The sequence below is a fragment of the Physella acuta genome, unplaced genomic scaffold, assembly GCF_028476545.2.
Source record: "Physella acuta isolate Inbredline_101_S28 unplaced genomic scaffold, ASM2847654v3 ptg000988l, whole genome shotgun sequence".
NCBI classification, from domain to species: domain Eukaryota; kingdom Metazoa; phylum Mollusca; class Gastropoda; family Physidae; genus Physella; species Physella acuta.
Window position 1 is genome coordinate 230394 of NW_026732505.1, and position 17377 is coordinate 247770.

General features: G+C 37.8%; 1 protein-coding gene across 2 annotated transcripts; it reads right to left on the minus strand.

The window, feature by feature from the left end:
• Positions 1 to 741: 741 nt before the first annotated feature.
• LOC131954316 (uncharacterized) lies at positions 742 to 7202 on the minus strand. 2 transcript variants are annotated; one of them, XM_059317908.1, is made up of 8 exons: positions 7086 to 7202; positions 6734 to 6826; positions 5313 to 5515; positions 4316 to 4520; positions 3617 to 3904; positions 2823 to 2882; positions 1652 to 1948; positions 742 to 1017 (listed from the first exon to the last, which is right to left on the minus strand). In XM_059317908.1, exons 2-8 carry the CDS (start codon positions 6771 to 6773, stop codon positions 884 to 886), a joined length of 1227 nt encoding a protein of 408 aa, XP_059173891.1. In that variant the 5' UTR covers positions 6774 to 6826; positions 7086 to 7202; the 3' UTR covers positions 742 to 883. The 2 variants fall into 2 exon arrangements, with proteins under 2 accessions (XP_059173891.1, XP_059173890.1); XM_059317907.1 differs by having other exon boundaries at positions 7042 to 7202.
• Positions 7203 to 17377: the final 10175 nt, after the last annotated feature.

Below are 17377 nucleotides of genomic sequence, written 5' to 3' on the forward strand. Positions count from 1 at the left end.
ACCCAAAAAGCCATACCCCTCCCCCTAAAATGACGTCACACCTAGACTTACACCCCCTTCCCCTCATAACTGCAGTTCATTTTTTCTTAAAATACAATATTTATCCCCTGTTACAATTTATTAAAACAGTTTCTAAAACGCAAAATAACGGCTAATTTTTTTTTCTAACATTTGTTTTTTATTATGCAAAAGTGTGACGTCACACCATGTGAACACCCCCCCCCCCCCCACTCATCACACACGGTCACAAAATTACGGATCCCCTCCCCCCTACGAATGTGACGTCATTTTAAATCTTAGCCCCCAAGTTAGGGCAAAAATATAAGAACATTTACTACTTTGCTAATAGTCTGGCAGGGTTAGTTACTATAACGCTTCAAACACAAGTAACAACATTCAAACAGTAAAGAAAAGTAAAAGACAATCATTAATTTCATGTACAATGTATTTTAAAATATATTGTGTCCCTTAGTACGGCGGTCTTATTTTAAAGTAGACTTGATGGTTTGATAACGTCAGTCAGATATGTCTTATAAATTAAATCAATGAATAAATTAAATAAATAAAAAAGAATAAAAAATAAAATAAGTAAATAAATAAATTAAATAAATTAAATAGCTTAAAATAAATTTAAAAAATTAAAACAAATAAATAAATAAATAAATAAACTAATTAATTAATTCATTCATTCGTTAAATAAATAAATAAATGAATAAATAAATGTGTGTGTGTGTGTGTGAATATATATTTGTGTGTGTGTGTAATCATGTATTATTACAGTATATTATACTAATAGAATGAACTATTTCAAGCAAAGTGACATCGCACCTGAATGTGTCAAAATGTTAAACAGTCGTGTCCATGTACTATTGACATTAAAAACTTATATCCAATGTGCCCGCTGACTTGTTGAAGACGTCACAGTTATCGACAAAACCCAGGCCGCGATAGTTAACTCCACACTGTAAAGTAGGGACACGGCCGTGGAGAATTGTTCATCATCTTCAGTGTTTAAAACTGCAATAAGTGAAGTTAAATATTGTTTTAGTGATTTCATAACTATCAGAACCTTTATTGAGAATATACAATGCAAATCTTTCTTTGTTTCCTGACTATAACATAGTGTTGGGATTGGTTTGGTGCACGGGTCTCCAAACTTTTCAGTACGAGGGCCGCATTAACTATCAAACTTCAGTTCGGGGGCCAGTTTCTTCCAGGCATGTCTTTGATTTTTCTGCGCAATTTCCTCATCATCACCAAAAAACTATTTTTCCTTGGACAAAAAGATCTCCGCGGGCCGGATGAGAGGACTTCGTGGGCCGCATTCGGCCCGCGGGCCGTAGTTTGGAGACCCCTGGATTGGTGGATAAAAACAGGGCTATTAACTCGAAACTCCCGAGTTCGAACCCTTGGGCAGATTATTATGGATGAGCTTCCACAGGATTTGTTGATATAGGAACAAACATCTGCAAGATAAGGTCAGTGTAACTCCTATTTTTCTCCAAGATTGATAACTGCCCCCTAAGTTTTACGATATCTTATTATGGTCAATCAAGATAATCAGGTGAACTCTACTTCGCCTACACCGTGGGCCGCCAGGTCCAAAACGAAATTTTTTTAAAGTTTTTTTTTTTTAAATAACCGAACTTACATCTGTTATGGGTGCAAACATACGTCTTAGATAGCGTCTTGCAGTATTGGATCCTGATGGCGAACCCTGGCCACAGTGCGTCCCTGGTGATGTTCTGCAGGCTGATGCACTTGTGGTCAGTGTGCAGCTTAGCGTCAATCACTACGGTGACGTTGCAGTCCGCGAACATCATGGAACAACAGACGCTGAGCACATTGAGTACCTGCAACTGTTTGAAGAGACCGCAACGACCGGAATGAAGCTCGAGAGTGTAATGGTTGATGACGATGCTGCCTAAAACTTTTTGGTCATTATAGCCTAGAATAGAACGAAAATTAAAATGTAGTGTTGATATATCGTGTTTTGCTTTTTTTTTTTTAATTTTCAACTTGTGAAGACTTGATTATAGTTAATGATACTAATTTTATAGTGTTTTGACGTTATCAAGGCAATGTAAAACACATCACTACACCGTAATACTAAATCGTATAATTGTCAAATTAATTTTATTTTGAATTTTTCCTTTTTATTCCTCGGCATTAAAAGAATAAGTACTTTTGTTTTAATTAGTAGGAGGGTTGTCAAAGACAAGAATAGTTTGGTTATTTTTTTGTCTTAAATTGTCAGCAGATAAATACACCCTCAGACACAACGGCAATTTTTGCTATAAATTCTCAATATCTGAATATTCTACCCCACACCATGATACGCATCCATCCACATCAACCCCCCCCCCCCCCACCACACACACACCAAACACACACATCATTTCCACCCACCCACCACTACATACCATACAAAAACACACTTATGTCACACACAATTGCAGCCACTTACTTCTGAACTATGCATACAACCTCCGTCATCATGCAAAAATACCACAAACTCAACTAACCTACCCCATTCCCGTAAACCCTGTATATACATCTTTCCCTCCACGGCAAAAGTTAACTCAATGGCTTCTACCACATAATACTGCAACAGCGTTCGTAATATATATGTATATGTATATATATATATATATATATATATATATATATATATATATATATATATATATAAATATATATGTATATATATATATATATATATATATATATATATATATATATATATATATATATATATATATATATATATATATATGCCGCTCAGTTTCAGTGATGTACAGATATCTATTATTAATGTGTACCTTGGCAATAGTTTGTATCGAATGAGTAATCAACAAGTGCTTCATTCTGATGAATTACCCCTGAAAAAGTTAGACACGTTAAAAAGGTTAATTACAACTAGCGGCCAGGTCTTGTAAGATTGATACATAGGTCAAGCGTTAAATCAAGGTTCGGTTCACTGAATTTATTATAGAGGCCACATTTTGTTCTTCTTCTTCTTCTTCGTTTTTAATTATTAGTGTTGAAGGGGATCGAGATTTATCTGCCAGTGGGTTTGAACATAAGACTTTTTGTTCGAATTTATCAACCATGAGCTTTTTGCCGACTCGACCACGCCTCCAACACAATTAAGCGTTAAGTGTCAACTGGTTATGCGCCATTGAGGCCATTGACTCCGATTTCAGCCTGCTTTTCTATTTGGATTTGCTTCCTTAGCCTTTGTCCAAAAAAGAACAAACTACAAGGCAGCAGTTGTTTAATTTTGGAGTTGTCTCTCCTAGTAGCATACTAAGTCACAACATAACATAATTTATATTTTATTGTAACATTAATTCATACATTATTTTCTAACAAAACAACCTCCTATCCCTATCCCGAACGCTATCCCTATCTTTATCCTTATCCATATCCCCATCCCTATCCCTATCCCATATCCTTAACCCTAACCCAAATAGCATCCCTAACCCTAACATTATCCCTGATGGTTCTAATAGTAGCGCTAATCCTAAGAATAAAACCAAACCCGAAAAAAAAACTCAGTTCGTTACGACGCAAGAATGTAAATAACATTCCAAGAAGAAAATCGAACACTTACCCTTTGGATTGTCACAGAATATGATCTCCGAATGGTCTACGCAGTACGTAACCTTGATGACGAAGCCCCTCTCTAGGTCGGACCTCGGCACGTCGTGCAAGGAAGCGCAGTTGCTGTTGCGATGCTGGTGCGACTCGACTAGGACATCTATGTCGCAGCCTGGCAACGCAGGCGGGCAGCAGACGCGCAGGGTGTTGAGCGCACGCAGGTCAGCAAAACTCTCGCAGCGGCCATCGTTGACATGAATCATCTCATTGTTGATCGCGATGCCCTTGATGACGCTCGCGTCTGAATAGACGAATAGGCAACACAATACAACACACGGACCACTCACTATACGAAAAGGCAACACAATACCACACACAAACAACATACGTATACGAATGGGCAACACAACAAAGAAACCACTCACTATATTGCTGGTAAGTAGGTCGCCAACCAGTTCTAGGCTATTGCAGGTTTTATTGAGCCGTAGAACTGGTTGGTGACCTACTTACGAGCCCTATACGAATGGATAACGTAATAACACAAACAAACCACTCACTATACGAATGGGCAACACAATACAACAAACACGCCACTCACTATACAAAACACTCACTATACAAACGGGCAACACAATGTAACAAACAAACCAATTACTATACAAACCACTCACTATACAAACGGGAAACACAATACAACAAACAAACCACTTACTATACGAATGGGCAACATTCCCCTCCTGTGGATCCAACAGCTCCTTCCCTGTCACCGACAACCAGGAGAGCCTGACCCAGGTCTTCTGCTCATTGAGTCTAGCCTTATGGACGTAGACCACGTCGTAGTTGACTTTATCCAGGGAGAAACAGTAGCACTGTCGGCCTATTTCGTGCGTACAGTTTGCGAAGGCTATGCGACACGTCTGTAGTGAAAATATAAATGATAAATTGGGTTCTGTTAGAAGCATTTGATCTTGTCCTTTTTTTCATGAGAACAGTTTGATAAGGCTATTCGACATTTCTTACCTTGTCAAATAATAGACTACTAAGAAAGATGGTACCCCTGAAGTAATCCAGCCTACACCCCCCCCCCCCCGAGACAATCCAGCCTATCCCTCTCTGTGTCAATCCGGTCTCTCCCGATGAGATATTCTAGCCTACCCCCCCCCCCCCTCGAGACAATCTATCCTCCCCCCAGACAATCCAGCCTACGACCCTCCCCCACCTCGAGACAATCCAGCCTACCACCCTCCCCCAACTCGAGACAATCCAGCTTACCCCCCCCCCCCACCTCGAGACAATCCAGCCTACAGCCCCCCCCCCCCGAGACAATCCAGCCTACACCCCCCACCCCCCCCTCCAGACAATCCAGCCTACCTCACCCCCGAGACAATCCAGTCTACTTCCCACTCCCTGAGACAATCCAGCCTACACTCCCCCCTCCCCAAGACAATCCAGCCTACTCCCGAACCACCAATAGACAATCCGGCCTCCACCTGAGAAATTCCAGCCTACCCCCCCTGGTTCAATCCGTTCCTCCACCCCCCCACCCCGAGACAATCTAGCCTACACCCCCCCCCAGACAATCCAGCCTACCTCACCCCCAGACAATCCAGTCTACTGCCCCCTCCCCGAGACAATCCAGCCTACTCTCCCCCCTCCCCGAGACAATCCAGCCTACTCCCTCCCCATCTCCTCTGACAAACCAAGCCTACCTCCATGTACGGGCTACCTGGTTGAGATATCTCAAACACGAAATACGAGTGGGGGTTGTGTTTGATCAGCTCCTTCGACCTGATCGTCAGCTGACCGGTGACGGGGATCTCCTCGATCTGGGACAGCTTGTTGCAGGAGGTGTCCTGAGGGGGGATGGACAGCTCCAGGTCGTTCCCCTGGGTGGCGGCGACATGCAGGCACGCTGGGGGGGGGGGGGGGGGGACACAAGGCCGTTACATTTACACGATGTGCCAAAAACGACGTGAGGGGAATGGGAGTAGTATCATTAACTACATTTCCAGTACGGAAACAGTATATATAACTATATTTTAATTATAGGAACAGTAGCTACAATTATATTTGAGGTAAAGGGTCAGTAGATATAAATACTTTTCCATAAAGGAACAATAGCTATATCTATATTTGAAGTATAGGAACAGTAGATATAACTATATTTGAAGTATAGGAATGGTAGCTATAACTATATTTCCATATAGAAACAGTAGCTATAACTAAATTTGAAGTATAGGAATAGTAGCTATGACTATACATGAAGTAAAGGAACAGCAGCTATAACTACATTTAAAGTATAGGAACAGCAGCTATAACTATATTTGAAGTATTGGAACAGTAGCTATAGCTATAGTTAAAATATGAAATCTTTAGCAACAATTACATTGTTGTAGCAATAATGTACCAAAGCTGTAGCAATAAGTACAATTTGATTATAGTAACATTTGCAATAACTAAATCTGTAACAGTAACCGTAGCTACATTTGAAGTAAAGGAAACATAATTTAAATTCAGCAATTAATTTTAACGGTATTTCACAATACCAAAGTTTGAAAATTTGAAAAAAGAAATGTTTACTATTACAAAAAAAAATAAAAAAATAGCCATTAGTTAGTAAAATAAGGATAAAAAAAAATATGTGATCAATATATGGGGTGGTAACACTCGTAGTGGAGGGGGGATCCGTAATGTTGTGACGGTGTGTGATGGAGGGGAGTGGGTTGTTCAGATGGTGTTTCGTCACACTTTTGCATTATAAAAAAGTAATGCTAGAAAACGAGTTTTAGCTGTTATTTCACGTTTTTGAAAACGGTTATAATAGATTCTGGAAGAAATTCTGATAGTTGTTAGCCTATAGACAAAAATCACATATAGCTGCCTAAAGCAGTTCTGATTGCAATGGAAACCACGTAAAAGGTGCGAAATGAACACTTTTTCAAAACTCTATAACATCCCCAAAAAAGATTTTACAAATCTGCTGAAAGGTTTAGATTTCGCAAATCAAACTATACATTTCTATGTTTGTTTAATTTTTAATACAAATTTGTACGTACAACTATGTGCAAAAAATGAGGGGTGGTGCTATATAAATATCAAAATTACGCGAAAGAAGATTAAATAAAGGTACCTGAGAGGGAACAGAAGGCGAAGTATATCGAGGAAGGCATTCTCTTTATATATTGACTTTGTAGATGAAATCTACGCAAGTCAGATTCCTACACTGAAACGTCCAAGTTATCGATAATAAAATGTATTTTAATTTTAAAGTAAACTTTAGAGCTAAATGAGCTGAAAAAAATAATGAATAATTGATTGAATCAATATTAGATCTAGATTTAAACTAGATTATAAATAAATAAACGTCAACTTGGAATATTCAAGTATGTAATCATGATCATAACCCTAGCTAAAAAAGTTTGTTTTAAAGATGCTTACGTATATAGGCGTTAAACTAAAAATAAAAGAATTAAAAAAAAAACCCTCTTCAAGGAACTTTATTTTCTCGTTCACCCATTCCTCTGCGCACAAGATTTGATGCGCTTCCGATGCTAAACAGTTCCTGAAAATATCACTGCGAGATGTGCAATGTATGTATGATTAATACTATGTTATAGAGAATCCCGTTCTAGGAAAAGCGCCAACATTAACTCTTTCTATGCCAGAGGCGTTTCCACCTCCTGACCTCATTATTTTCGTGACTCAATTTTTAGCGCAATTTCCATTCTGGAGAATTGCGTTTATTAACCCGTCATTTCTGGATGGATGGATGGATGGATGGATGAATGTGTGTCCGCAGCTTTAAGTCGTATCTCCTCCTCAACGAAGCAATATCGATGACTAGTTCCAAAAGCAATTATGTTAAGCAAGTTACGAGGATGAACATAGGCCATAAAAATTCCGGGTTTCTTTCATGGATTTCCCAGAAAAGCCAAAAAACCTCAAAAACATGCAGTTTTTGGCCCATATCTCGGCAACCAGACCACTTAGCGACTTGAAACATGTACCAATCGATTCCTGTCATAATTTAGAACAATATTGCCGAAGAAAGTTTTCAAAAATATTCTCTCGTTCGGTCACAAATTTTAAAATTACATAAACACCTACAAACCGATTGTTCTTCTAGCTTGAACGCACCCCAACATTATACGTCAGAGCTATTTTTAGATAACATAAGGAAATTGCGCACAAATGTCACTAGACTTTTTTAATTAACTTGTTTTTAAACAGCATTCAACTACTTAAACAATTAGAGCTCCTATGTTTTTCCTAACCAGATTTATGTATTATACATCAAAATGAACAGAAATAAAATGTATATAGAAGTAAATGAAGATAATTGTGAGTTATGCTAAAGAATGTAGGTTTTTTACATGTTAAATAACTTGTTAGAGAAATTTACACTAGCGGTGTCGAGCCGTACCTTGCGGCTCGCGAGCTTACGGTGAAGCTTGCACAAGCCGCATCTTGTGTATTTAGCTTTTACTTTCTTGTGTGATCAAATAAAAACAGTCATTTTAAAAAATTTTGACCGTGTTTTTATCTCCCTTCGTCGGAAAACTTTCTTTTGCATTCTTGTCTGTATGAGAGAGAGAGAGAGAGAGATAGAGAGATAGAGAGAGAGAGAGCGTGTGTGTATGTGTTTGAGTATGTGTGCGTGCGTATGTGTGTATACATGTGTTTGTGTGTACATGCGTGCGTGCGTGTGTTCGCGCGCATGTAAAGTTGGAAGGGATTTGCTCTAGCCAATTTAAGAATTACTTCTCAAACTGTATACGGATTTCATTCCAATTTCACCCTGCGTTCCGTTTTAGATTTGATTCCATAGCCTTTGTGCAACCAAGAACAAACAACAAGGCAGCAGTTGTTTGATTATGAGGTTTCTTTTCCTATACGAGTTGCAGTCACCAGCACCAACCTCATATGACCTAGGATTCGAACTCGGGACTTTTCAGGCTTTGTTTTAGCCCTTGTATTTATGTGCGTGTTTGTGTCTGTTGTGGCTATGTACGCGTGTGTCTGTGTATGGATTGTAACAATTTCGCCCCACCCCACCCCCTTGACAAACATAAAAAACTCACCACCAACCCACCGCTAAAAACTAAACAACACTATTTTAAGTCTTGGTGATGCAGTATTAGCCCCCAAATTAACCCAAAAATATAAGAACATTTAACAGCATCGCTGTTGGTCTGGCGGGACTTGTAATCAACCAAAAACAAGTAACAGCATTCTAACAGTAAAATATAAACCGTGAGTGATCTCTCCTAATCTTTCTCGAATATTCTTATATAAAACAACAGGGGATGAAAATTACTACTTTTAGTCAACAGAGATTACTCAAAATTTGACAGAAGGAAGACAATTAGATCTTTCACTTTCATGTGAAATTTCATTTATTTATCTGAAATAGTACTCAAGTTATTCGCTTTTGAAAAATTTAAAGTAGAAAAAGTTCCACTTACGGTTATCGGAAAATGCTCAAAAGTTGATACGGAGATCTACGATTTTGATATACTTATACATGAAATTTTATCAATCTAGCTGTAACGGTACTCAAGTTATCGTGTTTACACACATGCGCATACACACACACAGAGACATACGGACAAGATTGCAAAACTATTTTTTTTCCGACTCTGAGAGGTGTAAAACGTCGAGATTTGCAAAAATCTCGATTTTTTTTTTGCACAGATTACAATACTTTCTCTATACTTCGTATATACGATAAAGTAAAAAAGTAAAAGACAATTATTAATTTCATGTACAATGTATTTTATAATATTGTGTCCCTTAGTACGGAGGTCTTATTTTAAAGTAGACTTGATGGTTTGATAACGTCAGTCAGATATTTCCTATACATAAATTGAATAAATTGAATAAATTGAATAAATTGAATAAATTGAATAAATTGAATAAATTGAATAAATTGAATAAATTGAATAAATTGAATAAATTGAATAAATTGAATAAATTGAATAAATTGAATAAATTGAATAAATTGAATAAATTGAATAAATTGAATAAATTGAATAAATTGAATAAATTGAATAAATTGAATAAATTGAATAAATTGAATAAATTGAATAAATTGAATAAATTGAATAAATTGAATAAATTGAATAAATTGAATAAATTGAATAAATTGAATAAATTGAATAAATTGAATAAATTGAATAAATTGAATAAATTGAATAAATTGAATAAATTGAATAAATTGAATAAAATAAATTGAATAAATTGAATAAATTGAATAAATTGAATAAATTGAATAAATTGAATAAATTGAATAAATTGAATAAATTGAATAAATTGAATAAATTGAATAAAATAAATTGAATAAATTGAATAAATTGAATAAAATAAATTGAATAAATTGAATAAATTGAATAAATTGAATAAATTGAATAAATTGAATAAATTGAATAAATTGAATAAATTGAATAAATTGAATAAATTGAATAAATTGAATAAATTGAATAAATTGAATAAATTGAATAAATTGAATAAATGAAATGAATGAAATGAATGAAATGAATGAAATGAATGAAATGAATGAAATGAATGAAATGAATGAAATGAATGAAATGAATTTAATAAATTTAATAAATTTAATAAATTTAATAAATTTAATAAATATAATAAATTTAATACATTTAATACATTTAATAAATAAGTATATAAATAAATAATTAAACAAACAAACGAACAAACAAACAAACAAACAAACAAACAAACAAACGAACAAACAAACAAAGAAACAAACAAACAAACAAACAAACAAACAAACAAACAAACAAACAAACAAACTAACTAACTAACTAACTAACTAACTAACGATCAAACGAACGAACGAACAAATGAAAGAATAAATGAATGAACGAATGAACGAATGAACGAATGACCGAATGAACGAATGAACGAATGAACGAATGAACGCATGAACGAATGAACGAATGAACGAATGAACGAATGAACGAATGAACGAATGAACGAATGAACGAATGAACGAATGAACGAATGAATGAATGACAGAATAAACGAATGAACGAATGAGAGAATAAACGAATGAACGAATGAACGAATGAACGAATGAACGAATAAACGAATAAACGAATGAACGAATGAACGAATGAAATGATCAAGGGGAGATCGCAATCGGTAATAGTTCCGAAAGAAAAGAAGAAAGTGTACTTACATAAGCATAGTGCTGATGTACTCTTCCCGGCTCACCTCACAGTGTGTGCCCCTACACCTGAAATATTGGGACACGAGCGGACCCGCGGCGTGTCATACGCCGCTATTTAGTTGTTTTATAATTCATAATTTGTGAATTCGACAGTACCAATGCTGCCACTGAAAATATTTGCTTTAAAGCACTACCCCCCCCCCTTTCCCCTAACCCCGATACTAACCCCCCCCCCCCCCCCCCCGTGAAAGCAGCCTCCTCTTAGTTACCTCCTGTAAGTCTAAAATCGTTTCAAACTAAATTATCTGCCCCTAATAGCCGTCACTAAACCCGGCTCTACGATTTGTAAACATTTAACGTGACCACAACTCACCAGACCATGTGGGGGTGGGGTGGGGGTGGTAGTGATAGTGATAGGGAGAAAGAGAGGGGACTGCAAGGATGCGCTTGCAGCTTGTTTTCTAGCGTCTCCCAGAAGAGAATTATTTATACGAGCCGACCCGCGGCATATCATACGCCGCTATTTAGTTGTTGTTTTTTTCTACTTTTCAGTTATTCATAATTTGTGAATTCGACACTACCAACGCTGCCACTGAAAATATTTCTTTAAAACACTATAAGTAGCTCGTTAAGGACGATAACCCCCCCCCCCCCTCTCCTTCCCCCCACTCCGTTAAAGTAAACTCCACTTAGTTATCCCCCCCCCCCTACGTTATAAATCGTTTCAAACTAAATTACCTGTCCCTAATAGTCGTCACTAAACCCGGCTCTGTTTGTAAACATTTAGAGTGAACCACAGCTAACCAGACCATGTAGGGGTGGGGGTGGTAGGGAGCGCGTTTACATCTTGTTTTCTAGCGTCTCCCAGAAGAGAATTATATATATAGAAGATAGATGTTGAAAAGTGTAGGCCGCAGGTAAGGGAAACGGCGCACCTCCAAAACGGCCCGGGACAAATTGGCCCCGTCAAATCGGCCCCGTTAATATGACCCCGTCAAATCGACCTCCGACAAAACGACCCCGTTAAAGTAGCACCGTCAAAAGTGCCCCGACTTATCGGCTCCCGTCAAATGGGCTCACGTCATACTGACTTGCGAAATATAGGCAAGAGACAAATGGGCTCCCGACATTTAGGCTACCGACAAATAGGCTCAGGACATATTGGCTCCCGACAAAGAGGCTCCCGACATATTGCCACCCGACATATGGGCTCACGACATATTGGCTACCGACAAAAGGGCTCCCGACATATTGGCTCCCGACAAAGCGGCTCCCGACATATTGGCTCCCGACATAAGGGCTCACGACATATTGGCTACCGACAAAAGGGCTCCCGACATATTGGCTTCCGACAAAATGACTCCCGACATATTGGCTCCAGACAAATGAATCGCATTACCATTATTGGCATAAAAGTAATCATTAGTCCTACATCCACTATCACTATAACCTATTTTAAATGCCTGCATGAAATTGTTTTTTATGAACCAACATCAATTCACAAACAAATCGAGCCCTTAACAGCTAAATTCCACCAATTCTAAAATTGTGATAATGTTTAATTTACAACAGAAAAGATCTGTTGCTTAAAAGCAAGCACAGAAGTGTAAATATATGATATACAAGTTGTTTACAGGATAACGACATTTTGTTTTTATAACCTACAAGCATACTGCAGGTAGGAATGTACAGCGTGGACCCCTCTCCCCACACACTGAGTTGGAACAACCTATAACCGACTCACTTATGGAAGTCATAGATAGATGACCCTTAAATTAAAACATACTATTTCTTATACTAAATATAATAATATAAGACCTGCCGAACAAGAGATGAATACGTTATATTACTTAAGATTGTTGGATAAGATAACTCTAAAGAATATTGATGAAAGGGTCGCAATGGCAGGTGTCATATTCAATTAGACTGTTTTGCCGGGAGACTTAGTCTCTACGGAAACCGTATTGTCAGTGGTCATTTTGTCGGGAGCAAAATTGACAATAGCCTATTTGTCGTGAGCCAAATGACGGGAGCCTATTTGTCGGGATTCGTAATGACGGGGGCCGTTGTGTCGAGAAACTAAATGACGGGAGCCTATTTGTCGGGAGCCTTATTGACTGGAGCCCTTTTGTCGGGAGCCTATATGACGTGGCCGACAGTCAAATCTGGCTACACAACCCCTAGTCAACCAAACAAATTGTTCAACACAAATATAAAATACTTTAATTTTTTCTACCACTAGCCATGGGCTCTAAACGACTCGTAAAATACCATCTGTATCTTACTAAAATCCTATCATAGAAAAACCTTTGTAGATCTACTAGATTTACTTAAAGAAAAAGTTATCCACGTTGGTACGGAACTGTAGCGTCAAATACAATTACGCTACATTTATAGATTTTAGTGTATTGGGAATGAATAAAATAAAGTGTAATCGTGAAAAAATCTAAAACAAGATTTTAACAAATTTCGACGTATGCTTTTACAACGTTACGGTGCCGGGAAACCCTAGTTTTCTAGCCTTGTCGCTCTGTGTGTGTGTGTGTGTATTGGGTGGGAGCCGGACGTTTTCCCGAAAGACACTTGCCCGAATGCCGTTTGCCCGAAGGCCGATTTCCCGAATGGACACTTGCCCGAATGCGACAAATGCCCGAATGGACACTTGCCCGAATGCGACAAACGCCCGAATGGACACTTGCCCGAATGCGACAAATGCCCGAATGGACACTTGCCCGAATGCGACAAATGCCCGAACGGACACTTGCCCGAATGCGACAAATGCCCGAATGGACACTTGCCCGAATGCGACAAATGCCCGAATGCCACTTGCCCGAAGGCCGTTTGCCCGAAAATGTAAATATTAGATAATAAATAATATTTCCAAATAGACATTCTTTAATCAATTTAAGTTTGAAATTTTCATTATTAACACAATAAGAATAAAACAAAGTTGTTTATATTTTTAAATTTAGCTTTTTTTTTTCAAAACTGAGACAGTACAGTAAGAAAAACTTTATTCTTTAATAAATGTTAGGTGATGTTGGCGGCGGTGTTCTAACATTCTTTTGATGTATGTTTTGAACACCTTGTTTATCCGACGTGTTGCGGTGGTTATACAGCGCTTATGACGCGGTGTAGGCGGCGCGACGTCTCGCAACATTGAACAGAGGCGCGTTTATTTGTTTATCTTATTATGCTTAACTTGTGTGGTGATCATCAAAAGAATGAGGCGAGGTCTAGGTGGCGAATTTAAAAACTAAACGTAGTTAAATATGTTTGATCTCCATTTAATGCACCTTGTTAAGACAATGTGTTGAATCGATTACTTAATAAAGAAAGCAAAACTCATTTTAAAATCCGGAGATGAATGAAAATTGTATTTTTGTCTAATTTCATATATTGAAGAGAAAGTATGTTTCTACAATTTTTAAATATCAAATACAAATTAATTTAAAATATCTGCGTGGTAATATATAATATTTTTTGTTTTACTTTCTTTTTGCGTAGATGTGTTTTGTTTACCAACATTTTAAATTTAAATTGATTACGAATGATTATTTAGTAATATATAATGTTAACATTTTTCGGGCAAACGGCCTTCGGGCAAGTGGCATTCGGGCATTTGTCGCATTCGGGCAAGTGTCCATTCGGGCATTTGTCCCATTCGGGCAAGTGTCCATTCGGGCATTTGTCGCATTCGGGCAAGTGTCCATTCGGGCATTTGTCGCATTCGGGCAAGTGTCCATTCGGGCGTTTGTCGCATTCGGGCAAGTGTCCATTCGGGCATTTGTCGCATTCGGGCAAGTGTCCATTCGGGAAATCGGCCTTCGGGCAAACGGCATTCGGGCAAGTGTCTTTCGGGAATTTGTCGTAGACCCGTATTGGGTGTCTGTAAACACGGTAACTTGAGTACCGTTTCAGTTTCGTTTTATGTTTAAGTATTATATCGAATTTATAGTTTTCGAACACATTTTTTATTGATTTCCTTTAACCGGAAATGACACTTTTTTTTTCTTATGGTCTCTTTAAATCCGATAACATAAGTACCATTAAAGTTAGGTTGACAAAATTTCACTAATCACGTATCAGAATAAGATTGTGTGCACAAGCTTATATCTACTTTTTGATCAGTTCGCAGCAATCGGAAATGCTACTTTACTCCATTTCCATGGGAACACGATAATTTGAAAGCTGTTTTAGGCAAGTGGATGAAATTTCATGTACGAGCGTTAAATTATATTTTTTTCAAGTTTTGACTGACTTCCAATTTCCGCAAGTAGTACCTTATTTCTTGCTTATAAAACATTTAAAATACCAAATAACTTCAGTAGTGTTTCAGTAAACAAGACAAAAATTGTACAGATAGGTAGCCTATACTATCTCACTTGCTGTATTCTTTAACTTTTGAAGGCATGGTTAAATGGTTGATTGATAGAATATTGGGTTCAGATATTGGGTTCAAGTCATTAGAACGTCCCTGAGTCCATCTATCTCTGATGGGCACAGGGCTAACCACAATATCAGTTCACATGCCGAGGTCACTAAATCAGGCGAACCATACTTCACATCCGTGATGGACCGTATGGTTCAAAAGGTTACCTCTATATGTTTAAGGTAGTAGGATGATAATCTTCAGGACAATGTATCAAAGAGCTTTAAATGTTACTGCCATACAGTGAAACGCATGATTTTAACCAACAGTCTAACTTACTTTAAGCGATGGCATCCAATTTATTTCCGTGCATTCGATAAAACCCCTTGAGTGGTAGTAATTTGTAAAACACTACATAAACTAAGCATTCTAAAATAAATTAAAAAATTTGATGAGTACCATGGGTCGGCGTGGTCGAGTCGGTAAAGCTAATGGTTGCTAAACCCAAAAGTCTCGAGTTCGAACCCTCGGGCAGGCTCCTTAGCTGGGGGCAACCACTTTTCTAGGAAATACAACTCCAAAATCAAACAACTGCTGAATGGGCAGTTTGTACTTGGTTGAACAAAGGCTATGGAAGCGAATCCAAAAGCAGGCTGGGGTCATTTTATCCACACTGAGGATGTCCATTTTTCTGTGCTTTTGTTGTCAGCATCAATAGCACGACGTGTGCTATTTTTGTTCGACGTTGAGCACTGTGACAGTCTAACAGTGCTTCTTTCAGGTCTCTCCTTAGAAGACAGTGCCCCCGCCCCCTCATGAAGCACGTCGTCGCCCTTCCCGCCCCTCGAACGAATTGAAATTTATACAGAAAATATATACTTTTACCAGTGTCCGTCCCCTCCCCACCCGAAAGTTTCAAGTGCATCCCCCCCCCTCCCACTTAGAAATACGTCTGAAAGAAGCACCGTGTTGATGATTTTGCAGATGTTGATTTAATAATTTCTTAGTTCCAGCACAAGTGCAGAAATCTTTAGTAATTTTAGTACATTTTCTACCATCATCGTGGTGGCGATAAAATGGAACCCTCAATGGTGGCGGAGTAGAGGCCGAACCAAATAGAACTAATTAGCGACGTAAACAGGGTAGACAGATGTTTAATTTACAGATTCAAACTTAGTGGTCCATTGAGCACCTATCTATATAACCTAATCATTTGAAAGATTAGTGTTGTCTGCATTATGCCCATATATATTTTCTTTCACTAGCTTGATTTAAGTACCAATCAGATAGTTCTATGTGTTAAACGCTGCTTCTGAACTCGAGGCTTTCAGGGCAGCAGTCGTACCTCAACTATTCGACCACGCCTTCCCAGTAGATCAATGCATCACAAAGTTGGTGAACATTGTCCAAGAATGAGATTTCTAGAGAGCTGATTTTTTGGCAGCAAATGCTCTAAAAGTAACGAAAGGTGCTAATAACAAACTGCATTGTGCTATATTTTAAAGTAATCAGTAATTATAGTCTAACAAGCGATTCACTGAGCAGATGAACCAGAGTTCATGTTACTTGATATAGTCATATGAAGGGATGGTCTGCACTATGCCCAGTCGCATTTACTTCCCCTAACAGGAGTCAGGTACTCATCGGAGCTGAGTTTACACAGAGATCCTATAGTGACACGTCCGAACCAAGATCCAAACTCGAGACACTCGGGCCATTAGCCAAACGATCTGCCATTCGACCACACCGTTCCTTTTAGTCTTACTGGAGCATTTAATTAAACTAAGTTAAAATAAACCGGTAGTGATCTCCCCTAAACTTTCTCGAATATTCTTATATAAAACAACAAGGGGATGGTAACTGGGGATATAGTTATGATTTTTAATCCATTTTAAATACTAAAACTTTTAAAAATAGAATAGAATCTCAGTAAAAAACAATTGCGCACCAAGCGAACGCCTAATAAAGGTGTGTATAATAGTGCGCAATATTATTAGTACTTTTAAAATTTACATTAGTTTTTTGAGAAATCGGAAGTAGCGTAAATTACTACTTCCTGTCAACGGAAATTACTCAAAATTTAACAGAAGGTAGAGAATTAGATCTTTTACTTACATGTGAAATTTCATTTATCTATCTGAAATAGTACTCAAGTTATAGGCTTTTAAAAAATTCAAAGTAGGAAAAGTACCACTTCCGGTTATCGGAAATCG

Bases quoted from the DNA above. Each gene is read 5' to 3' on its own strand.
- LOC131954316 (XM_059317908.1), bottom strand. From the start codon at position 6,773: ATGCCTTCCTCGATATACTTCGCCTTCTGTTCCCTCTCAG. The intron at 3,905-4,315 runs GTAAGTGGTTTG...TCGTCTATTCAG, and splicing joins GAATGTTGCCCATTCGTATA to ACGCGAGCGTCATCAAGGGC. The intron at 1,949-2,822 runs GTACACATTAAT...GTTCTATTCTAG, and splicing joins CGATACAAACTATTGCCAAG to GCTATAATGACCAAAAAGTT.